Here is a 20225-nt window from a genome sequence, read left to right as displayed (position 1 = left end):
TAAAGTCAATCACGAGTTGTGTTAATTAAATTATATCTGTCATCATAGGCAACGCCTATTTACTAAACGAAACAACAATTCCGCCATTGACGTGAGTGTTTAGCAGCACAATTCAGTGAATATTCACTGAGAATCAAAGTGTGAGAGCGTAAGAGATAAACCAGAGTTACACAGAATGAAGTAAACTTAGATGTAAGTAGAATTGAATTGTGTATCGGAGAACCGTGTAATTGAATTAAGCAGAAAAAGTCAGTTGGAGAGTCTTCGTGCCTTTCGCCGAGCGTAGTATGCTGAACGCCTAGCTCCCCCCCCCCGACATTTGATAGCGTAACATAATGTTACGAGTGAGTTCATCTCCAAAAAGGCGATGAAAACTGACGAGAAAAAGGGGGGTGTCTAGTTCTCGAACAAGAATGATAAAAACAAGTTGAACAATTGACGGACGTATAGGGAAACTTTACTTTTGTGTCGCAAAAGTAAAATTACTTGCTTCTGTAGAATGACTTGTTCTCGCTAGCGGCCGTTTCCAGCCGAATCGAGATTGACTTAAGTTTAAAGATAGTTTCTCATCCAATCACAGAGCGAAATCAAACCAAACCAAGGCATATCCGGACTTCTCGCGCACTCAACTGAAACTTGCCCTGGCTCACTCCTAGCTGTTTGGAGTTAGTTTTCAATGGCTTATTCCACAGAATTCGATAGTACAATACTTAACCTTAAGGCCGCATCCCCTGTACACGATACCCGGTCTCTCTTTATGATTCCCTCTCTCCGATTCCCTCTTCTCGATTTTCTCCTCTCGATTTTCTCTTCCCGATTTCCTCTTCCCGATTTCCTCTTCCCGATTTCCTTTTCCCAATTTCTTCTTCCCGGTTTCCTCCTCCCGATTTCCTCTCCTCGATATCCTCTTCCCGATTTTCTCTTCCCAAATTCCTTTTTCCGAATTCCTCTTCCCGATTTGCTCTTCCCGATTTTCTCTTCCCAATTACCTCTTCCCGATTTTCTTTTCCCGATTCCCTCTTCCCGATTACTTCTGCAAGTTTCCTCATCACGATTCCTTATTCTCATAAAGTATAGGAGCTTCACAGTCTATTTTCAATAGTCCTTTCCTGTTGCAAGCTAGGAAACAATACAGGCCTAACCTTGGCCGATGGTGACTAATATTAACAAAAACTGGCGAGAAGATTGATGAAAATCAAATGCATAGATAGAAAAGAAAATAAGTCACTTTCTCGGTTGAATAATTAGGAAAACAACAACTAAAAGGCTTATTCTGCTAATAGCCCTCTCTGTATCTTCATTCAGAGTTTAGGACAAACTGGAAACTAGAATATTCAAAGGAATTGACACAGGTCTCCGGTCGACGCACGTAAACCGATTATTCGAAAGACAATTTATTTTGTTTGTTTTACAGCTTCGTGACGAAAAGTTTACATTTCGGATTTGTGGCTTAAGTAAAAGATGTCGTTTTTTCTTTTTTATATGATATCAGCCCCGTTCGAAAACTTAAGTAAGGTTTATTAGATTTTTAGACATATTTTTGTTTTTGGTTGTATCCAGAAAATTTTGTGATTTGTAGAATTAAAAAAGAAATTACGAAATGTTTCGTGATATCTGTGCGACGGCCAACCCAGCGAGTTCTCGGCTTAAAACTAGCCTGTTTGTCGTCGCGTCTATGTAACTGTCTGTCTCTCCATGCAGCTAGATAATCATGCAGATTTTGCTTAAGCGGATGATAATTAGCAACTCAGTCCACTGAGGTATAGGTATGAAGCTGATGGATGATATTTCCACGGTTAGCCTCCGACACTGAGGTGAATAGTTGTAACACAACAACAACAAAAAAACGATTCAAGTTCCTGCAGTGAATACAATACATTCAAACGGGAGTTGCGCGGAGGTGAATAGCAGACTATATTCGAAGTTCGAGCTGCTAATCAGAATGCGCCTCTAACGCTATCCGGCATTGTTTCAGTATACTAAGGGTAACTGAATAACCTTGCACGTGAAATCTAGTTTGTTTTTATTTGAGATGTAGGTTATCATTTGGATCACACTCAAGAGATTAACAAAAACAAATATTTGAATTATATCACTTTTCTACACTCTCTAATTCATACTGCATGACTCTAAATTCCGTGCGCCGTTGACAAAGAATTTTTTTTATTTTTTTATTATCTCTCATCACTTGAAAGCTTTCGGTATGGAATACCTTTTATCGTTTCTTTCAATTGTGTAAATTCAATAACTCGGCTAAATTTAACAGTATTTACAGTGGCCCTTTCAATAGAGGGATGTAGGACGGGACAACAAAATTGTTCCCTGAATAGAGAGTCTTAAGCTAAATTCTGATGAGAGAAGTTCCACAAAGACAATATGCATACGTGCATTATGTTCAAATCCTTTGTTTAATGAGATTAACCCTCATATTCAGGCTAATGTTACTTGTGATTGTATTTTTGGCGCTCTCTTTCCTTTCTAGGTCAATCTAGGGGAGAGTGTCACATGTTAGTGAAGATTAAAAAAAGGTTACGAATTGACTTGTTCTTTAGAAGTTTTTAAGATCCATTGGTATCTTCTCGTGGGGAGAACTGATTGGATCGGTGGATCGGGGAGAGGGGAGGGGGGGTTGCTTTGGTTGACCTGGTCTCTCAGGTAGTTTTTTAGCAGATAAGACTCCACAGGAAAGTTAAGCTAGATATAGATATTAATTACAAGCTGAGACAGCCGCAGCCACCAGCCTTCAATGAACTCTGCTTTGCGTGCAAGAGCGTATTCCAGAGGTTGATACAAATTTTGGGAAAAAGCCCTCAGGCTGCTAGACAAACACAAATAACTTATTATCTTCATAATCCAATTTTTGGCTCTAATTATGCGTGTTAAAACATGTGTATGTGCAAAGTTCGTGGACTGTGGCTATAGATGATAACAACACGGAAATTGCCTGATCTCATGCCTATTCCGCAATACACAGGGTTTAACACGCATAATTAGAGCCAAAAATGGATTGTGAAGATAATAAGTTATTTGTGTTTGTCTAGCAGGCTGAAGGCTTTAATTTTCCCAAAGTTTGTATCAACCTCTGGAATACGCTCTTGAATACCTCTGGAATACGCCTATTGAAAAGCGTAAAGCGTCATTTCAGTCCAATTAAGCACCAGTGGGTTCTGCAGTAAAGTCATGATACCTGCAGTCATCGGCATTTTCATTCTGTTTATGGCACTCTATGTGCTGCCCTCAATATGGCAAACTCGCCACCTTCCGCCTGGTCCATTCCCGCTACCCCTGGTTGGAAACCTTCTTTCCATTGATCTTAAGCGGCCTCATGCTGACTTCGCTAACATGGCTGATAAGTATGGAAAATTATTCCGAATCCACATGGGAAGACGAAGGATGATAGTGATCAACAGCTACGAGATCGCGAAAGAAGCTCTTGTCACAAAAGCCACAGATTTCGCCGGTCGACCTCGACATTTCTTCGGAGATGTCTTTGGCCGAAATCGCACCGATTTCGCTTTTCAATCTCTAAATAACAGATGGAAGATACAGCATAAACTTGCAGTAACAGCTCTGCGACTTTCTGAGAACAAAGCCAACATAGCTGATCATACAGAAAAGTTATGTAGTAGATTGAATTCCTTTGATGGAAAGCCATTTTATCTTCATGATATAATGATCAACTCTGTAGCCAATTGCCTCTCGTCTCTAATTTTCGGCAAAGAACACAAACTAAATGATCGAGAGGTAGAAATGCTTGTATACGCTGTGCAAGTTTTTCGCGAGTCACTCAGTGCAGGTAACATGATCGATACTTTCCCAATGTTGAAGTATATTCCTATGGACATCTTCAAGAACACAAAGCGCGCTGGAGAAATCCGTGATGAAATTTTTGAAAGGAAGTTTGAAGAACATATTTTGACCTTTCAGAAGGACAATATCCGCGATTTGATTGATGCCTTGTGGAAGGGTTTCCATGAAATTTCTCACGATGGTCTACTGACCAAGGAGCAGTTAGTTTCTAGGTAGGGTGAAAATTATGTCCTACATTGTTCTAAACTTACGCAAGGAGTTATGTGCATTATTTTTATGCACGAAAGAACAGTAAGAAATTGGAATTTTAAAATTCTAAGGAATGTTATTCATTATTCAGAAATTAAGAGTTCCAACACGGCTGCTGACAATTTTTAGTAACTAATGCCAAAAGAAGCAATAGGGGTCCAGTAATTATTTATCGCCTGGGAGATGGTCGGAGGATTTTCTTTTCAGGGGGGATTCCATAGTTTTAAGAGGGAGCGGAGAAGGGGTGGACAGTCGTTGCTAACAGAGTGTAAAGAGGGCACTGTAGAAAATTGGCTGCCAATGAGGGAGGATCGTTCCCATAGCAGGGATCTTGGCCTGGGTGTTTGAGGTCTGAGTTTTCGCATCACCAACGTTCTGAGACGGTGGAACTGCACTCACTCGCGATTAACTGAAGTTTGAAATATCTTGAAATCAAAGTGAAACGAAAGCAGACCTTTAACCTTTTACTCCCAGGAGTGATTAAAACGTAATTTCTCCCTATAATATCCATACATAAGCAAGCAAACAGGTGGTGAGAATATTCAAACTTATCAGATGGAAGTTTTTATCGGGATTTACCACCAAATTCTCGTAATTAAAGGAAGTGTACGTGTAGCAGTCAGAGGTGAGAATCAACAATCAAATCTTGGGATCTTATCGATTGGGCAAGCACAAACTTAGACTGCAATGTTGCATACGTTACTGTTCATGTCTCATTCAAATTTATTTTCTCTATTGAATAAATTACAGCGCCTCTGATTTCTTTTTTCCTGGCACTGAAACTCCTTACACTGTTATCACCTGGGCCATATTTTATGTCATCAAACACCCGAATGTGCAGGCCAGGCTCCATCGTCAGTTGGATGACGTCCTAGGAAACACTGATCGCCTGCCAGAGATTTCCGACAAACCAAACTTGCCCTTCTTGAATGCATTCATCACCGAGGTTCTCCGTATTGTGAGTGAAACTCCGCTGGCTGTGCCCCACTCAACCACACGGGACACGTCCCTTGCTGGATTTAAGATCCCTCGGGATATGACTGTGCTTATTAACCTCTGGGCCATCCACCATGATCCCGATATTTGGGGCGACCCATTTAGCTTCCGGCCAGAGCGTTTCTTGGACAGACAGGGCCAACCACACGTGGAGGGCGTCATGTCATTTTCAGCTGGAAAACGGTCATGTCCAGGAGAGTTTTTTGGGAAGAAATTGGTCTTCTTGTATCTCGCCCGATTGCTGAGCAGATTCAGATTTGAGTGCCCCGAAGGAACAACATTACCCAAAGAAGAAGAAAGCGTTAATGGATTAGTGATCGAATGTAAGCCTTTTCAAGTACGTGTTATACCTAGAAAGAGGTCGTAAAGGTCATTGCAAAATAGAAACTGGACAATTCTGAAGGTGATTTAAGGTTACCAATCAACGAACGCAAGCGGATAACCAGGAAAATCTGTCGTTTCTTCGATTTAAATCTTTACTTATACAACAAGGAAAAGTTCTCTGGGACTATGAGACATCAGTCACATTCAAGGATTGTTTTTATTGTTGTTGTTGTCAAAGTAAGCATCGTAGAACTTCAGCGTTGCGTTACATCAAGTTACGTTACGTTACGCTATGTCACGTTACGTTGTATCAAGTTACGTTACGTCACGCGTTATTTTGGTAAATCAGGAGATTTCATTGCAAAGTTCAACGGTAGATCGTTATTGAAATACATAAAAACTTCAGAAAAAAAAAACTGTAAAAACTGTTAGCAAAGTATTTTTGACGACTTTTCGCCATTGCTTCACGTCATTATCAAGTGAAAGCGATATAAAATAATAGAGAAAATTTTTTTTTCTCCTATGGGTATAGTTCCCAAAGGTGAAATAACGACTAAGTGTCAAGTAAAAAGTTTGGCTCGAATTGAGTCATCTGCGTGCCCAATGTAGGCTTCATGTTAGTAAAAAGCATTTTGCAAATCATGCAGTCAAATTTGCTTGTATATTTTTCAAGCGATCTATGGATTCCTTTTTGCCTGATGATACCCACGAACGCGTTGGTGCAATTGTAAGTGTCGAATGGTATACCCGACTTAATTTGCAACACACAAATCACATTATACAAGTGGTGAGCGGCGCGCTTCATGCGTTGATGAAGCTCGAGATACATCGAAGAAGAATATAAAATAGTTCGCAGCTCGGTTTTTCCTAATTCCTCTACAGCTGTTGTTGTTGCTTTGAGAAACATACATAGGTATATGATCACGACGTATAGGGTGTAGTCTTAAACATCAATTATTCTAAGCCTGTATGGATGACACTATCGGTATATTTCATTCACGGCCGACATCAGCCGGGTGAGATAACAGGGGACCTGTGAACTACAACGAAGCAACCAAGCCTCCAAGCCCTGCAGACAGACAGACAACCAAACAAACGTCGAAGTCGCAGACGTGACTTCACCTAGTACAAAAAGGCAAAGGTATTTTGCTTAAAACTCGCTTTCAAGGAGGACGAACATATGAAAAGTGCTGAAACGTGTAAAAAAAAAACAAAACAAAAAAACCAGGAGGACTGGAATTTTACGTGAATTGCGGTTTTGTAAAGAATGGAAGCATCTAACGCAAGCAGGATGAAATTCGTCCGCTCGACAGTTGACGAAACACTATTTGGAGAACGTGTCAAAGCAAGAGAAACCGTTAATGTTCCTGAATTTGAACCACCTTGGGTCGACCGTAGAAATTTTCCATCCAAAACACCTTCTAAACCGCTGTTGTTTTACTGTCCGACGTCGCAGACAAGGCCCTCTTCAAGGACTCGTAGTGCCCCAACGCGTGGTTACAAACCAGTAAAATTTTCTCCCACTCACGTCGATGAAACGCTCTTCGGGGAAAGAAGGACTAAACGCTCTGATTCTCCTCCTTCGGGTAAATTTGAGCCTCCATGGGAAAAGCAAAGCGAGAAAAGGCGAGACAGACCATTGTTATTCGATTGTAACTCTAGGCTTGTGTTTGATAATTCTAGCGATGAACTCGAAGCTAGTTCTAGATCAAGAACTCCTCAAAGTTTCCGCTCCTCGTCTAGAGTGAGTTCAAGAAGTCAAAGTGCGGGGAAAAGACCCAATTCGGCTTATAAACCGCCACCGTGGAGATGACTAAAAAAGGAAGCAAAGTTGTTAATATCGAAATGAGCGATGTTGGTTTCAGGTCATATTCAGGGGTTGGACAACGGATTGAACACAAACTTTTGCAACGCAAGCTGCAAGCGAACCAGAGTATTAGTCTTAATGCAAATAATCAGTTTGAAACAAAGTGTAATTTTTATCCGGGTTGAATATGGATTTGTAAAGCTGTAATTGAATAAGAGGTGGTGTGTTTTTGAATAAACTGTGGTGCTCCCTCAAGAGGGTAACAAGGTAATTTGGTTTTATCAACCGAATTGATGATGTGAACATGCCAGCATAGAGGATTTAAAAGCTGACTTTTTGAGCAGTAGCTTTCCTCAGAGCGAATGGGTTCAAAGTGCCAGCTTTAAACCTTTTATAGTTGCCAATCTACATAGACTCAATTGATAAACCCAAATTATTATGTAATTATATTAACCTGATTATACCAAAATTTGATTGGTCTTATTTTTTTACAATGCAAGACAGTTGCATATATGAGGCCACCATTAACAACAATTTGCTTTTTTATCATCCAAAACAAACAGATTTCATTTCCGTTTTTCTTGGTTTTGCATTACTTTGGTTTTAGATTGGTGCCAAACACTGCTCTTCAACTGATCAGTTTCTAAATGAAAACCAATTGTAAGTCAACCTTTAAGTTCTCCCATACTTTAAGAAGTTTGTGTAGTGATGCTTATCACTATCATGGACACCCTGCAACAAATTGTTTGTACCTGATTTGTTACTGTGACCACTTTAGTTCTAGTTCTCCAAAACTCAATAAAAAAAAGTCCTCAAGCTGAAATGTTCAGCCCAGTAAAAAGACACAAGAAAAGAGGCTTTGGGTAAGCAGTCTCGTACGCAACCATGACAGAATTTCTCTTTACAATATCAATGCAGTGTCCAGCATATATGTGATGAGAATAAACACATAAACAAGGGGATTATTAGTTGATCCAATAACAAATTCTCAGAACTGACCTCATAAGAATTGTATGGCAGATAGCCACCAAATGGTAAACTCAAAATGGTAAAGCACTGGACTGTCATGTGGAAGGCCAAGGGTTCTATCCCCAGACTGGACCAACACTCAGGGGTCTTAAAATAACTAAGGAGAAAGTGCTGCCTTTGCCATAATATCTGCAAATGGTTAGACATTCTAGTCTTCTCAGATAAGGATGAAAACCTTAGGCCCCGTCTTCTGCAGCTTCTTTGTACTGGTTAGCTGAGGACAATAAAGAACCCACACACTTGTCACAACGAGTATGGGATGTAGATCCCAGTGTTGTGCCCTGGCCTGTTTACTGAAATTAGGGGCATCTGTTAAAATTAGTCTTCATGAAAAATTGTAAACTGCAGCAAGCTGTCTGTTAAGTCTCCTGCAAAACATTGTTAAGCACTTAGAGGCTTGCAATAAGTACTATTTATAATACGACTCGGGCAATCAGAGGGCCAATAACTAAATCCAACCAATCAAAATGCTCTATTGCCAGTCCAATATTCTTTAAGTATTGAACCGGGCACTGTCCCAAATGGTCCCGAATGATACCCACACTTGTGTCCCTTTGAACTTCAGTCGTATAATAAATCTCTCATTAACCAAGCTTGCTCGGGACCGTACTGGAAGAATATCGGCCCTCGGGCCGATATTCTCCCAGTACGGCCCTTGTGCTTGGTTACTAAGATATATATAAATTGTCATTATATTATTATTATTATTAGTTAGAAGAAGTTAAGAGGGTATAAGGTTGACACTCTTTGCTATGTCACATGCCAATAGTGAAAAAGAGTTTGAGTACTGGTTTACTGACCAGGAAAATACACAATTGTGCACAGTTATCTACAGTGATATGAAACAGTTTCTTTATTACAAAACAATCTTACAATTATAAAAAAAAAGTTACTGAAGGATTTTCTTAAGAAAGCAGTAAGTCAAGAATGAACTGATCTTGCTGGGCAGAAAGATTGCCAATGTTCTCCAGGTCTGTCTCGTTACCATCCACTGTCCTATCCTTAGCTAATTCCCTGGGATTCTTCTCTAAATCCCTGAGATTCCCAAGTAAGCAGTCTGGTAGCAGCTGTTCAAGTTTATCTGCCAAGTTCAATGAGTCTACCTTGCATACTAAACCACTGCTCCTTATATGTGAAGATGAATCCAAGCCCTTGGAAACTAGGTTTGTGTCATCAAGACAATTGGTCTGACCAACAACCTTTCGCTTTACATGGTCGTCCTCCTGAACTTCTTCCAGAGGTTCATCAACTGACACAGCTGTATTTGACTGACCACTCACAAGGCTACCACAAGAACTTACAGAGGCTGGACTTGAGTATCCACTATCACTCTGCAATTCATCAACACTTAACTTCTTGTTTTGTTCCTTGACTTCTTGCCATGTCAAAAACGGATGCAAGGTAATCCTATTGAAATCCATTGTTGGATTATTAACACAGGGAGGTGAGCTAGGGCAGCTCTGGGTAACAAGTCTTTTTTTCCTGGGAATGTAAGGTTCAAATTGTTCACTTCTTGTTTTGAGTGACAAATTTAATGCTGTTCTGCTCCTTGATGGTGATAATGCAGGGGAGTTAGGGGGTGGTGAACAAAGGGCTTTGTTGATATCCTGAGATGAAGTGATGGTTTCGCTGCAATGAATACTGAACAATGGCATAGAGGATATCTTTGACATTCTAGTGTACTGGGTAGGTTGTGCAGTATGGTTAGTTTTGATCTCTGTTCTGATCTCCTTCATTTTAGGGAGAGGAAGCAGGGGATTGATAACAACTGACACTTTTTCCCAAACTGCAATATGCACTTCTGACAGAGGAACATTTGGCAGTGAAGAACTCCAACTGCATATGGGTGATTTCAGATCATCTAATTCCATCCATCTTTTCCCTGCAAGAAAAAAAAAAAAAAAAAAAAGGATGACAATCATAAGGGAAGTGCAAAATCTAATGACAGCGCAATCACAATTTGTATATGTACGTACATGTAAAGCACCTGTAAGGGGTATCACAGTTTGCTCATGTTTCAGTGTTTCCTTCAATACCAGGATTGTATTACGGCACATGAACATCAACAAAATACTTCGAAGAGTTTGAACTAAAAAGAAACACTTCAAACTGAATGCCTTGTACCTTCGTGGTCCTTTGTCCAGCAAACAAAATGATCTGGATTCCTTTTGTACTGAATAAACTGTGAGAAACTATAATGGCCACATTCCCCATCAAAATCAAGATCTTCGCATGTCCCTTCTTTCAATCCTTGCTCAAAGTGAAGGAAAATGCAATCAGGCATTCTGTGGAAGTAAAAGACATGTATAAAGCCCTTGAAAAAGTTCCCACTCACTCAAGATCATGTGGAGTCTTGAGCAATGAACCCTTTGATTCCCAAGAGACTAGTATCTTTGCTGAATCACATGTCAAAGTCATGAGAATAAAGGAAATGATCACCAGCTAAGAAAACTCTTGATGGTTAAAAAAAAAAAAAATTCTTCAGCAGAGCAGTTTAGTGACAAACACAATAGTAACCAGATGCTGCACACTACAAAGACAACATACACAATACCTGTCAAACACAAGTTTGCTTGTCTGACCAAGAGCATTACATTTGTAGCATGGCCTTGTAAACCCCAGATTTTGCAAGCTGAAGTCCTTTGCTACGTTTGGAAAAGTGACCAAATGCTTCTTTCTCCTACAATAAAATAGAAATATGGAAAATAAGGGAGATCTATGATGAAAACTTCTACCTGACAAGTTTAAGTAGTCTCCTTACCTGTTTGCTGGATGGTGTATGGCTACTTTAAAGAAAAAGTTACATGCGAATCATTTCCAGGATTTAGATGGTTTTACACCATTCCTAATCAAATCCTTCAGCTTTAGTTTCAAAACTTGTACACAAAAACTATCTCTCTGAGCAAAGAGGATGAAATCCAGTGAGATCTCTCAGAGAATACTGAACTGATTGTAATTCAAACTTGGTTTCAGTCCATACTTACGAGCACATAACTATCTTTCTAATGGGTATTTAATTCCTTTGGTCTTTAATTTTGCATTCTTTTGTACTTGTTAAAAAATTGCAAAATTAAAAACATGAGTAAAAATCCTTGTGAAATCTAAACCCCGAAAAATTTAATCCCCTTAAGAAAATTCAAATCAGAGAAAAAAAGGTTCAACATGTAATAACATATAGAGGTAGAGGAAATGTATCAACAAATAATCTTCTGCTCATACTGATAAGTTAAACTTTGTATTTTCTGTCGTTAATTTGAAATGATACCATTTATGGGGTAGAAAATTAAGTGCAATCAACTTCATCCAAATTGCTAGATTTGTCCAATTCCTTTAAACATCTTTGATGCAGTTTTCAGAGGTTAGGAAATTTTAAAAAATAAAATGAAGTTGAGAGAGCTTGAATTGCAAAATTCAATGCCCTGATTTCATATCTGCCTATTTATATCTCAAATATGAGACCCCATCCAAGAAATACTATCTTGCCTAAATTGCAAAATTAAGTGCCAAAACACTATGTTTGTCTTACTTGTCAATTTGCTGATACCCACAGGCAGAACAACTAAATTCCCAGTGATACTCTTGCAGAAACCTCTCAGCCACCAAGTTATTTTCTTGCAACAACAGGGGTAGAGCTGCCACAGGACTATCATTTACTCCAAGTTGACACTTCATTTTGGGCTGCAGATGTTTCCAAATTGTCCCTCTGACATCTTTTAAGACATTTTCAGCTTGTTCTCTGTTTGTTGAAGAGAGTTCTTGGGCCTGATTGAAAGACTCAGTCAAAGTCCTAACCAGCGAGTCTGGTTTTAGCACAAGACTTCCCAGAGTGACATTGTTAACAAGAAGAGATAATAGAGAATTTAGCCAACAGAGGCAATCAGCATTTCTCCATTGCAAGATCTTTTCAGCAACCTTGGAACCTGGTGGAATATTTTCTGGTTCCTGAAAAATGAGAGTATTGCTGCTGTCATTTTAAAGATAGATAGGAGAGGTTGCAACCATCATATCCAACTTTGTAAAGGACAAATGACCAACAGGATACCTCAGTAGGAGACTGAAATAGCAAATACTGCATTTATAATCTAGTCTTTGGTTATTATAGCATATCCTGAGTCAGTGTAATTGCTCCCATAACTATAGAGATACACATGGTCTGATTGGAAAAGCATTGTGTAGCAGGGGCACAAAATTTCAAAATGACTGCCTGGCATTTTGTTAAGAAAACACAAAAAGTGATTGATGCAATAGAAGAAAATACAAATCTGAAGAGCACAAGATACTAAGTTTGGGATAATACTTTTCAAAGGAAATGTGTAGTTTTGCTGATTGAACTGAATAAACCTGTTTAATTCTATTGACAACTGGCTGCTTCTCTCCATACAAGTCATCAAAACGATTGTAACAGAATGATTTCAAAAATTTACAGCAGAATATGAAAGCAACTGAGCAACTATACACAGACAATTATTTGCCATTGGCCTTGTGAATATTGTTGAATAATCCCCTCAACTTTGTATTGGGGATCATTCGACAATATTCACAGAGCTGGAGACTAATAATTATTTATGGTAAAATCTCCAATACCCTTCACAGTCAGTTCTATTTAATGACACAAACACCTGTTTTTAATGTGTTCTTAAAAAAACAATAGTAAGACAAGTCGTTGGAGAACAAAATGTTGAATTTATGGCAAATATTGCTTTCCTTGAAACACATTTGCACCTGTTAAGTAGTCTTCAGCAAACTGGGCTCAAAAATGAAGACCGTCTGTGCAAAATTATTGATTTTGTTGGTTTTCATGCTTGTAATGAGTTGTTATGGCTCAGAATAATTGTCCCTACTTAATGTTTCCCTTTGCAGTAATTGCGATATGTCTCCCTAGGACACATGACTGAAAATGTAGCCTCTCAATTATTTAGCTTCTTCATCCATGCTAAATCTTCAATAAAAAAAATAATTGCAAGATTGACAAGGTTCCTTTCCTGGTATTTTACCGTCAAAGGTATTTCGAGAGAGAGCCAATTATCTGCATTTCCCACAGGTAAGTGCAGCGTGATCTTGAAGAAGCAAGAAGCACAACATATGGTTCATGTTTTGAAGGATAACTTTAAAAAACGCGAGTAACGCGATATAAAAGCTTACAACACTACAACAAGAAGTGTATCACACGAGTTCAGGTCATTTCGTGCTAACCAAAGCAGAGAAACACACAACAAGTGCGCTGTCAGCAGAGAGTTTCAACGACACCCGATGCCTAAGTTAATCCTTCCAACAGCTGTTCCGTTTACGGTCAAATTTGTAACTTCTCCAGAAACAACAGCTCAAAACCTCTTCTTCAAACATGTGCATCAAAAAAATAGCAAATCTCACCTCTGATTCACTTAGTTTTGGCCTCTTCTTACGCTTTCTCTTCAAGTTTGAGATCGTGGCAACTTCGGTTGCTTTTCGACTTACTATCAAGTTAGCATTTTTTGTAACACCAAGCGGGTAAACGCACTATAAAAAAAGTTAAAATAGTACGCCTTAGCTTTCAAATAATTCAGCAAGGAAATTCGCCCGAGAAAGGCCAGCCAAAAGATCACAAACATATGCACTTACATCCTTGTTTTCACACAGCAAAATCGCCTCCTCCAAGTTCAGTTGAAACAAAACAAGCCGTCGTTTTATACCGTTTGCCTGACAAAGCGAGCAGAAATTTTCCATCATCTGCTTTCGTGGTAGCTGATAAAATTTTTCATGGCCGAAACTTTCTTGAAGCAGCAGCGAAAAGTAGTTTTTGATATCTTTAAAAGACTTGAATTAGGAAGCGCACATGTGTTTCTGCCGCCATCGTAAAACGTTTGGTGTCGTTTAGAGATGCGCGCATGGTAATTTTAAATGGCTCCGCTGACAAAAGAATTGGGGACAAATAATTAGAGTGAATTTGTCGATTTGGAGAGAGGAGGGTAAGGTCCATTCAGTTCCGTAAATAATTGGGCTGAACTTGTTCCGATGATAAAAATTTCTTGTGTAGATTCAAGGTTTTGCATAGAGTTTTTCATTCAAAACCTAGAAATCTTGTGTCACCCAGTTCCGTTTCCATCTTTGGAAGCGGGACTGGGTGGTGTCCTCCACCAATTGCCTTGGGGTTACAATTGATGATAAACTCTCTTGGTCTCAGCATGTTGCATTGGCTAGATATGCATTTAATGCCAAAGTTAAAATATTAAGACGTATAAATTTTCTATCTACATCTATCTTGGAGACTTTTTACTATAGGATAGTTATTCCAAGTGTTCTATATGGAATTGTGATTTGGGGGTCTGGACCCAAGCTTAAAGATCTAGAAATGATTCACATCAGGGCTGCCAGGCTGATTCATAAGATACCAAATAGTTTTAAGGATAGTGATGTACTTTCTAAGCTTGGCTGGATGCCTTTAGAGTATTTTTATAAGCTACGTATCTTAACTATTACATATAACGCTTATTATAATTTAGGGTTGCGGGAAATTGTTTGGTGATCAAGAACTCTAACAGCTATAACCTGAAGAAATCCCTGAATGTCGTAATTAATAGGCCCAAAACCGAACAGGGTCGTAGGTCCTTTGCTCATAGATCTGCAGTAGCATGGAATGCACTTCCAGATAACCTTAAAGATTCTCCAAATTTATCTATTTTTAAATATAACTTAAAACAATCGAAGCAAACTGTCATGAATATTAATTTTGGCAAGGGAGGTAATGTTATGCTAAACATGAAACCAAATTTTCACTATTACTAAAATTTTATGGTTTACTTAATTTATTCAACTTATAAATTGTATCATATTTGTATTTTATATAATTATAGACTAATTAGTTTAGGCAGGTCCACATCAACTGTAAAGTTGCGTAAATTTTTAACCTGCGTTATCAAATAAAGTTATGTATGTATGTAGAGGAAGGGGGAAATGAGTAACACAAGCAATACAATAGACATCTTTGCTATGCAAACACAGCTGATTTTTGTTGGAATGGAATGTTAGATGAAACCTCGCGAACTTCGGTGATAGTGACACTCCAAGACATCTAGGTTTTGAGATCCGAGAGCGAGCCCTTCTAAGGGCCTGATTATATGAGCCGAGCTGGCCCGGTTAGCCGGGCTGATTTCTTTTGTTTTCACGCTTTGGCGAACACCAAAACAAAAGAAATCAGCCCGGCTAACAGGGCCAGCCCGGCTCATGTAATCAAGCCCTAAATGTTTTGTTTTTGTTTTAAATAATCATATCTTAAGAAAAAAAGACAGTATGCATTAATGACATGGAGCTATAACAGTTGGCGAACGGAAAAAGTTCTTTCGCCTCTTTCCAATTCCATGACACATTGATCGTTCGTCTCAATCCATGAACGTATCCAATCTTCTCCTTCGACAAAACACGTAAATAGGGAGCTTAAGCAACCACGACGAAAGGGATGACGACGACGTAAAGTAATCGCGGAGGGTCTGGAACGAGGACGTCGTTTTTAGCGGGAAAATGAAACTTAAGCAGTGAAGTTGCTCAAGGACGACGACGTCTGAAATTATTGTTTATTCTCGCTTCGTCAGTTTACGAAATGACATCGTTCAGAGACCTCCAAAACCTTCTTCTCGGTCATGGATCAAAATTTTCACCTTTATCGAAAGTTCGAGAGTACGTTATTCAATTCTTGAACATCAAAAGTCCAAGGAATTATTAAGCTTTAGCTTTATTTACAATAATTTACGCATGATAAAAGTTAAAAATATAAATTTTACGGAAGTTATTCGAGATTAAAATTCAGTTCTAAGTGTTGCTGGTATAAACAAACCTATTTTGCCTAAGGCTTGCCTGATTTTCAACGTGCTTTAGCCTGATATGTTCTACCTTTGATGCTCCTTCCTTTGGCGAGCAAACGACTCAAGTCTGTCAATTTTAATCAATGCTAGCTAGCGATCGGCACAGATCAGTCGTCGCGCTTCAAACAAGAATACTATTTTTTCCCGTGTGATTTTGTCGGAATAATTTTTATCGCTGTAAATCTAGATCTTTATCAAACATTTCGAAAATAGATTCGCAAAACCTGAGAGGTATTCACGCACGCTCATGTTGACACATCGATCTAAAGAATTCTTTGCTGTTTAAAGCGTCTCGACGGAAGAACAGCAACACGCTAAATGTTTTAGTAGCAATAAACCGACAGTTCCATACACACAGCTTTTGACCGAAAGCAGTGGTGTATTGCACTGCCATTTAATCCTTTTCATTCAATAAAAATGATAAACAGCACTCTTTCATAAAATATACTCAAATAAATTTAAACCTAACGTGGTCGCTTTCACCGCTTGACTTGACATCTGTTCTGCGGAGGAAGGAAAATGAGTTAGTGGGTTTTCGAATTTTATTTGTTTAGAAAACTGAACAGGGAGGTTTAAATCAACCGAAGAAGCGAATACAAACTCCAACCGGCCATAGACTGTCAAAAAAACGACAATAAAGCCGCACCTTTTGATGAGAAAAACTGCTTTGAAGTTCGGAAGTTCACGACGACTTGAAACTGGTCCATCTCAAGTAGTCGACGATAAGACGACGACGGAATTCTTGGTTCGCGCTTGCGCAGTGACGTTCTCGCTACTTCCGGTCGTCGTCCTCCGTTCGTCGTCGTGGTTGCTTCATAGCGACTGGGCACGAGTCTGAGCCTTAGTGCCTTAGTGCTTTCGCTTTATTACACGACTCGGGCAGTCAGAGGGCCAATAACTAAAATCAACCAATCAAAATGCTCTGTTGCCGGTCAATATTCTCTCAGTATTGGACCGGGCACTGTCCCGAATGGTCCCGAATGATACTGTACTTGTGTCCCTTTGAACTTAAGTCGTATAATAAATCTCTTATTAAGCAAGCTTGCTCCATCCTCGGAGACCCAGGGGCTGTGGGTCGATTTCAGGTTAGGGCATGAAGAGCCCCTGAGGACATTGTCTTACAAGACTATTTCCAAACGGTCGCAGTCGTTCTGCCATCTGATTGGTGCCAGAAAATCTTTGTGTTTTTCTGCCCAATCACAGTGAAGTGTGCTTTAGAGTCCTTTCGTGTGTTTTAACACGGACATATACTAGTAGCTCAGTTGCTCGCTATGTTTGTTTGGACCGTGCGACGGAGATTTGCTTGAGGTGAAAGGTTTCAGTCCCAGCACACAATGTAAGAGAAATCGATCATGTCCGCGAAAATCTTACCGGAAATTATACTGAATACTTTCACAGGTATCACTAGAGAACGTGCTTTAAAGTTTGCGAGGTTTGTATACAACACGATGGTTGCAGTCATGGATATGTCGCTTTAAACATTAAACGAGATTTAAGCTTAAATCTCTCTAGATTTTTTGCTTAATCTGCTGTGACGGAAACTTTGCCAATCCCGTGAAGTTATTTCGTCGCACGGGCCACGCAGGTATGTCGAGCAACTGGCACTTTCGCCTACGTTACGTAGCTTTCTGCTTTCTGTGCGCGCCAAAATCTAATCTTAGTAGTAAAGTCGTTCACAATACGGCCAAGGTTGCAGAGAACGTTAAGTTTGTGGACGACCTCCAGCAAGTGCTAAGAGAAAGCTTAGCAGTGTTTCCGGTTAGCTAATTAAAATCTGAACAAAAACTTATTAACGAGAACATCGTGGGAAGGAGAGATGTTTTCGGGCAGTTACCGAAGGGGTTTGAAGTTTAATCTTTGAACTGCAGCCTAGAAGTGTTGAAATTCTTGAGCTAGGAAGGTAACGGATTCTCTTCTTGTCCCTTGGTCATTGTCACTTCACCTCTTCTGCCGATTTGAAGACCAAGTTAAAAACCTTTCATTATTGGGAATCAATCCGATGCTGTTTTCAATGGGAAAAACAAAACCTGAGACCAAGAAATATTGGATGGAAAGGGCGGGTTTGCTTTATTGCAAATGTCAGCTTAGTAGTACAGGGTCATCTACCCACATCTAATAAGCAAAAGTTTCCACGCTTAGCTTTTCATTTTTTTCAAGCGAAGATGAGATTAGATTTTGGCACGCACTGAAAGTACCCTGGTCCCAGAGGTTCTCTTCTCTCTACCGGAGTACGAGAATTCGGCGCAAAGCGCCGACCAACGAGCTCTAAAGCAGCGAGCGGAGAGAACCTCTGGTCAGGACCGTTGAGAATCTCACTTTCATGCCACCAAGCTTCGGGTGACAGCCAGCAATCACGCCCCTTTCCGATAACCAATCAGAGTAAAGTATTAAAATACCTCTGGGGGTAGGTGTAGTGTTTTTACTTGTATCTGGAGTGGGCGGGGGGAATATATTTTGTTTCGTGGCCGTATTTACAATATCTGTCAAAATATTTGCTACACGTGCCAAATGACAAGCTCGCGTGTAGTACGAACTCCAACAAAAACCCCGATTAAAATCTACTTCCCTCGGACAAACGATTATTGCCGATTTTGCAACGAAAACGTCAAGGTAAATGGCTTTTCTCAATTGAATATTTTCACCGAGAAGAATCGAGATTTTCTGCGCCGCTTTAGGCTTGTTGTGAACGCCAAAGTTGAAAACAATTCCAAGGTCTCACAAATGCTCTGTAATAAGTGCTACAGGCCTGTCCTAAAGCATGTAAAGGCACTTAGTCAATCCGAAGAATTACAAGAGTTCAGGAACAAATACAAAGTAGTAAACATAGATGTCGGAGAATTGACGCGACGCAAGAGATGTGCGAAAGATTCTCCTTGTAAATCACCGAGAACCGCAAGAACACCGAGTTCACCAGCGACGAAAACATTTGAACGAGTTCGCAACCCCAAAAGTAAGGAATGTATGTTGTCCTCGGAATGCAATAATTAGCGCAGAAACTGAAAATTCGATCGAATCGCTTGCTTTCGTTTTTCTCAGTATCGATGGATCTTTGGTGCTGCACAGTGCACTCGATTCTTTGTTGATCTCCACATAGATCTTGTCGATTATCTTAGTCTTGAGTTCGGGATGCTTCCAGACAGAATTTATCACTCCATTGTATTCTTGTAAACAAATTTGTCTTACAATGCTGGAACCATTTTTTGCGCTAACTATTTTCTTAACTAGACCAGACGGATAGTAAATGCGTACCTAAGAAGAGAAGCAAAGAAAATCAATAATATTCTCACATACTTCTAGCAACATACAATAACTGCAAACTTCTCACCTCCGTAGGTGATGCATTCCGAGGTTGCCCTACGAATACAGCTTCTTCGTCCCTTTCAGCACTATCATTAGCCGTGGAAATAATCTTTCTTTTACTTTTGGGGTTGCGAACTCGTTCAAATGTTTTCGTCGCTGGTGAACTCGGTGTTCTTGCGGTTCTCGGTGATTTACAAGGAGAATCTTTCGCACATCTCTTGCGTCGCGTCAATTCTCCGACATCTATGTTTACTACTTTGTATTTGTTCCTGAACTCTTGTAATTCTTCGGATTGACTAAGTGCCTTTACATGCTTTAGGACAGGCCTGTAGCACTTATTACAGAGCATTTGTGAGACCTTGGAATTGTTTTCAACTTTGGCGTTCACAACAAGCCTAAAGCGGCGCAGAAAATCTCGATTCTTCTCGGTGAAAATATTCAATTGAGAAAAGCCATTTACCTTGACGTTTTCGTTGCAAAATCGGCAATAATCGTTTGTCCGAGGGAAGTAGATTTTAATCGGGGTTTTTGTTGGAGTTCGTACTACACGCGAGCTTGTCATTTGGCACGTGTAGCAAATATTTTGACAGATATTGTAAATACGGCCACGAAACAAAATATATTCCCCCCGCCCACTCCAGATACAAGTAAAAACACTACACCTACCCCCAGAGGTATTTTAATACTTTACTCTGATTGGTTATCGGAAAGGGGCGTGATTGCTGGCTGTCACCCGAAGCTTGGTGGCATGAAAGTGAGATTCTCAACGGTCCTGACCAGAGGTTCTCTCCGCTCGCTGCTTTAGAGCTCGTTGGTCGGCGCTTTGCGCCGAATTCTCGTACTCCGGTAGAGAGAAGAGAACCTCTGGGACCAGG

The 20225-nt window shown here is 39.8% G+C and overlaps 3 protein-coding genes, 1 long non-coding RNA gene and 1 pseudogene across 4 annotated transcripts; 2 read left to right on the top strand and 3 right to left on the bottom strand.

Moving 5' to 3' along the window:
* Positions 1-2833: 2833 nt before the first annotated feature.
* On the top strand, positions 2834-7942 carry LOC111333691 (cytochrome P450 1A1). Its single transcript, XM_022939322.2, has 2 exons — positions 2834-4022; positions 4810-7942. Exons 1-2 carry the CDS (start codon positions 3181-3183, stop codon positions 5420-5422), a joined length of 1455 nt encoding a protein of 484 aa, XP_022795057.1. The 5' UTR covers positions 2834-3180; the 3' UTR covers positions 5423-7942.
* A 1098-nt stretch (positions 7943-9040) lies between these two features.
* Positions 9041-14072, bottom strand: LOC111333698 (SUMO-specific isopeptidase USPL1-like). The gene is made up of 6 exons (XM_022939334.2): positions 13814-14072; positions 13586-13711; positions 11742-12157; positions 10770-10895; positions 10340-10500; positions 9041-10097 (listed from the first exon to the last, which is right to left on the bottom strand). The coding sequence occupies exons 1-6, from the start codon at positions 13919-13921 to the stop codon at positions 9121-9123; spliced, it is 1914 nt and encodes a 637-aa protein (XP_022795069.2). The 5' UTR covers positions 13922-14072; the 3' UTR covers positions 9041-9120.
* LOC148738140 (uncharacterized) lies at positions 13952-15132 on the top strand (annotated as a pseudogene).
* Positions 15133-15744: 612 nt separating this feature from the next.
* On the bottom strand, positions 15745-17072 carry LOC148738139 (uncharacterized). Its single transcript, XR_015996666.1, has 2 exons — positions 16697-17072; positions 15745-16553 (listed from the first exon to the last, which is right to left on the bottom strand). It is a non-coding gene; the product is annotated as an uncharacterized LOC148738139 (long non-coding RNA).
* A 1558-nt stretch (positions 17073-18630) lies between these two features.
* On the bottom strand, positions 18631-19754 carry LOC148738138 (uncharacterized). Its single transcript, XM_088747062.1, has 2 exons — positions 19376-19754; positions 18631-19299 (listed from the first exon to the last, which is right to left on the bottom strand). Exons 1-2 carry the CDS (start codon positions 19697-19699, stop codon positions 18958-18960), a joined length of 666 nt encoding a protein of 221 aa, XP_088603188.1. The 5' UTR covers positions 19700-19754; the 3' UTR covers positions 18631-18957.
* Positions 19755-20225: the final 471 nt, after the last annotated feature.

The sequence above is a fragment of the Stylophora pistillata genome, chromosome 2 (assembly GCF_964205215.1).
Source record: "Stylophora pistillata chromosome 2, jaStyPist1.2, whole genome shotgun sequence".
NCBI classification, from domain to species: domain Eukaryota; kingdom Metazoa; phylum Cnidaria; class Anthozoa; order Scleractinia; family Pocilloporidae; genus Stylophora; species Stylophora pistillata.
Note: the sequence above shows the minus strand (reverse complement) of the source record. Positions and strands in the feature narration are given on the sequence as shown.

Excerpts from the sequence above, each read along its gene's own strand:
- LOC111333691 (XM_022939322.2), top strand. The coding sequence starts at position 3,181 with ATGATACCTGCAGTCATCGGCATTTTCATTCTGTTTATGGCACTCTAT. Across the intron at positions 4,023-4,809 it reads AAGGAGCAGTTAGTTTCTAG|CGCCTCTGATTTCTTTTTTC; the intron begins GTAGGGTGAAAA and ends AATAAATTACAG.
- LOC111333698 (XM_022939334.2), bottom strand. The coding sequence starts at position 13,921 with ATGATGGAAAATTTCTGCTCGCTTTGTCAGGCAAACGGTATAAAACGA. Across the intron at positions 10,896-11,741 it reads GGGTATCAGCAAATTGACAA|GAGAAAGAAGCATTTGGTCA; the intron begins GTAAGACAAACA and ends ATTTTATTGTAG. Across the intron at positions 10,501-10,769 it reads AGCAAACTTGTGTTTGACAG|AATGCCTGATTGCATTTTCC; the intron begins GTATTGTGTATG and ends TTACTTCCACAG.
- LOC148738138 (XM_088747062.1), bottom strand. The coding sequence starts at position 19,699 with ATGCTCTGTAATAAGTGCTACAGGCCTGTCCTAAAGCATGTAAAGGCA. Across the intron at positions 19,300-19,375 it reads GGAATGCATCACCTACGGAG|GTACGCATTTACTATCCGTC; the intron begins GTGAGAAGTTTG and ends TTCTCTTCTTAG.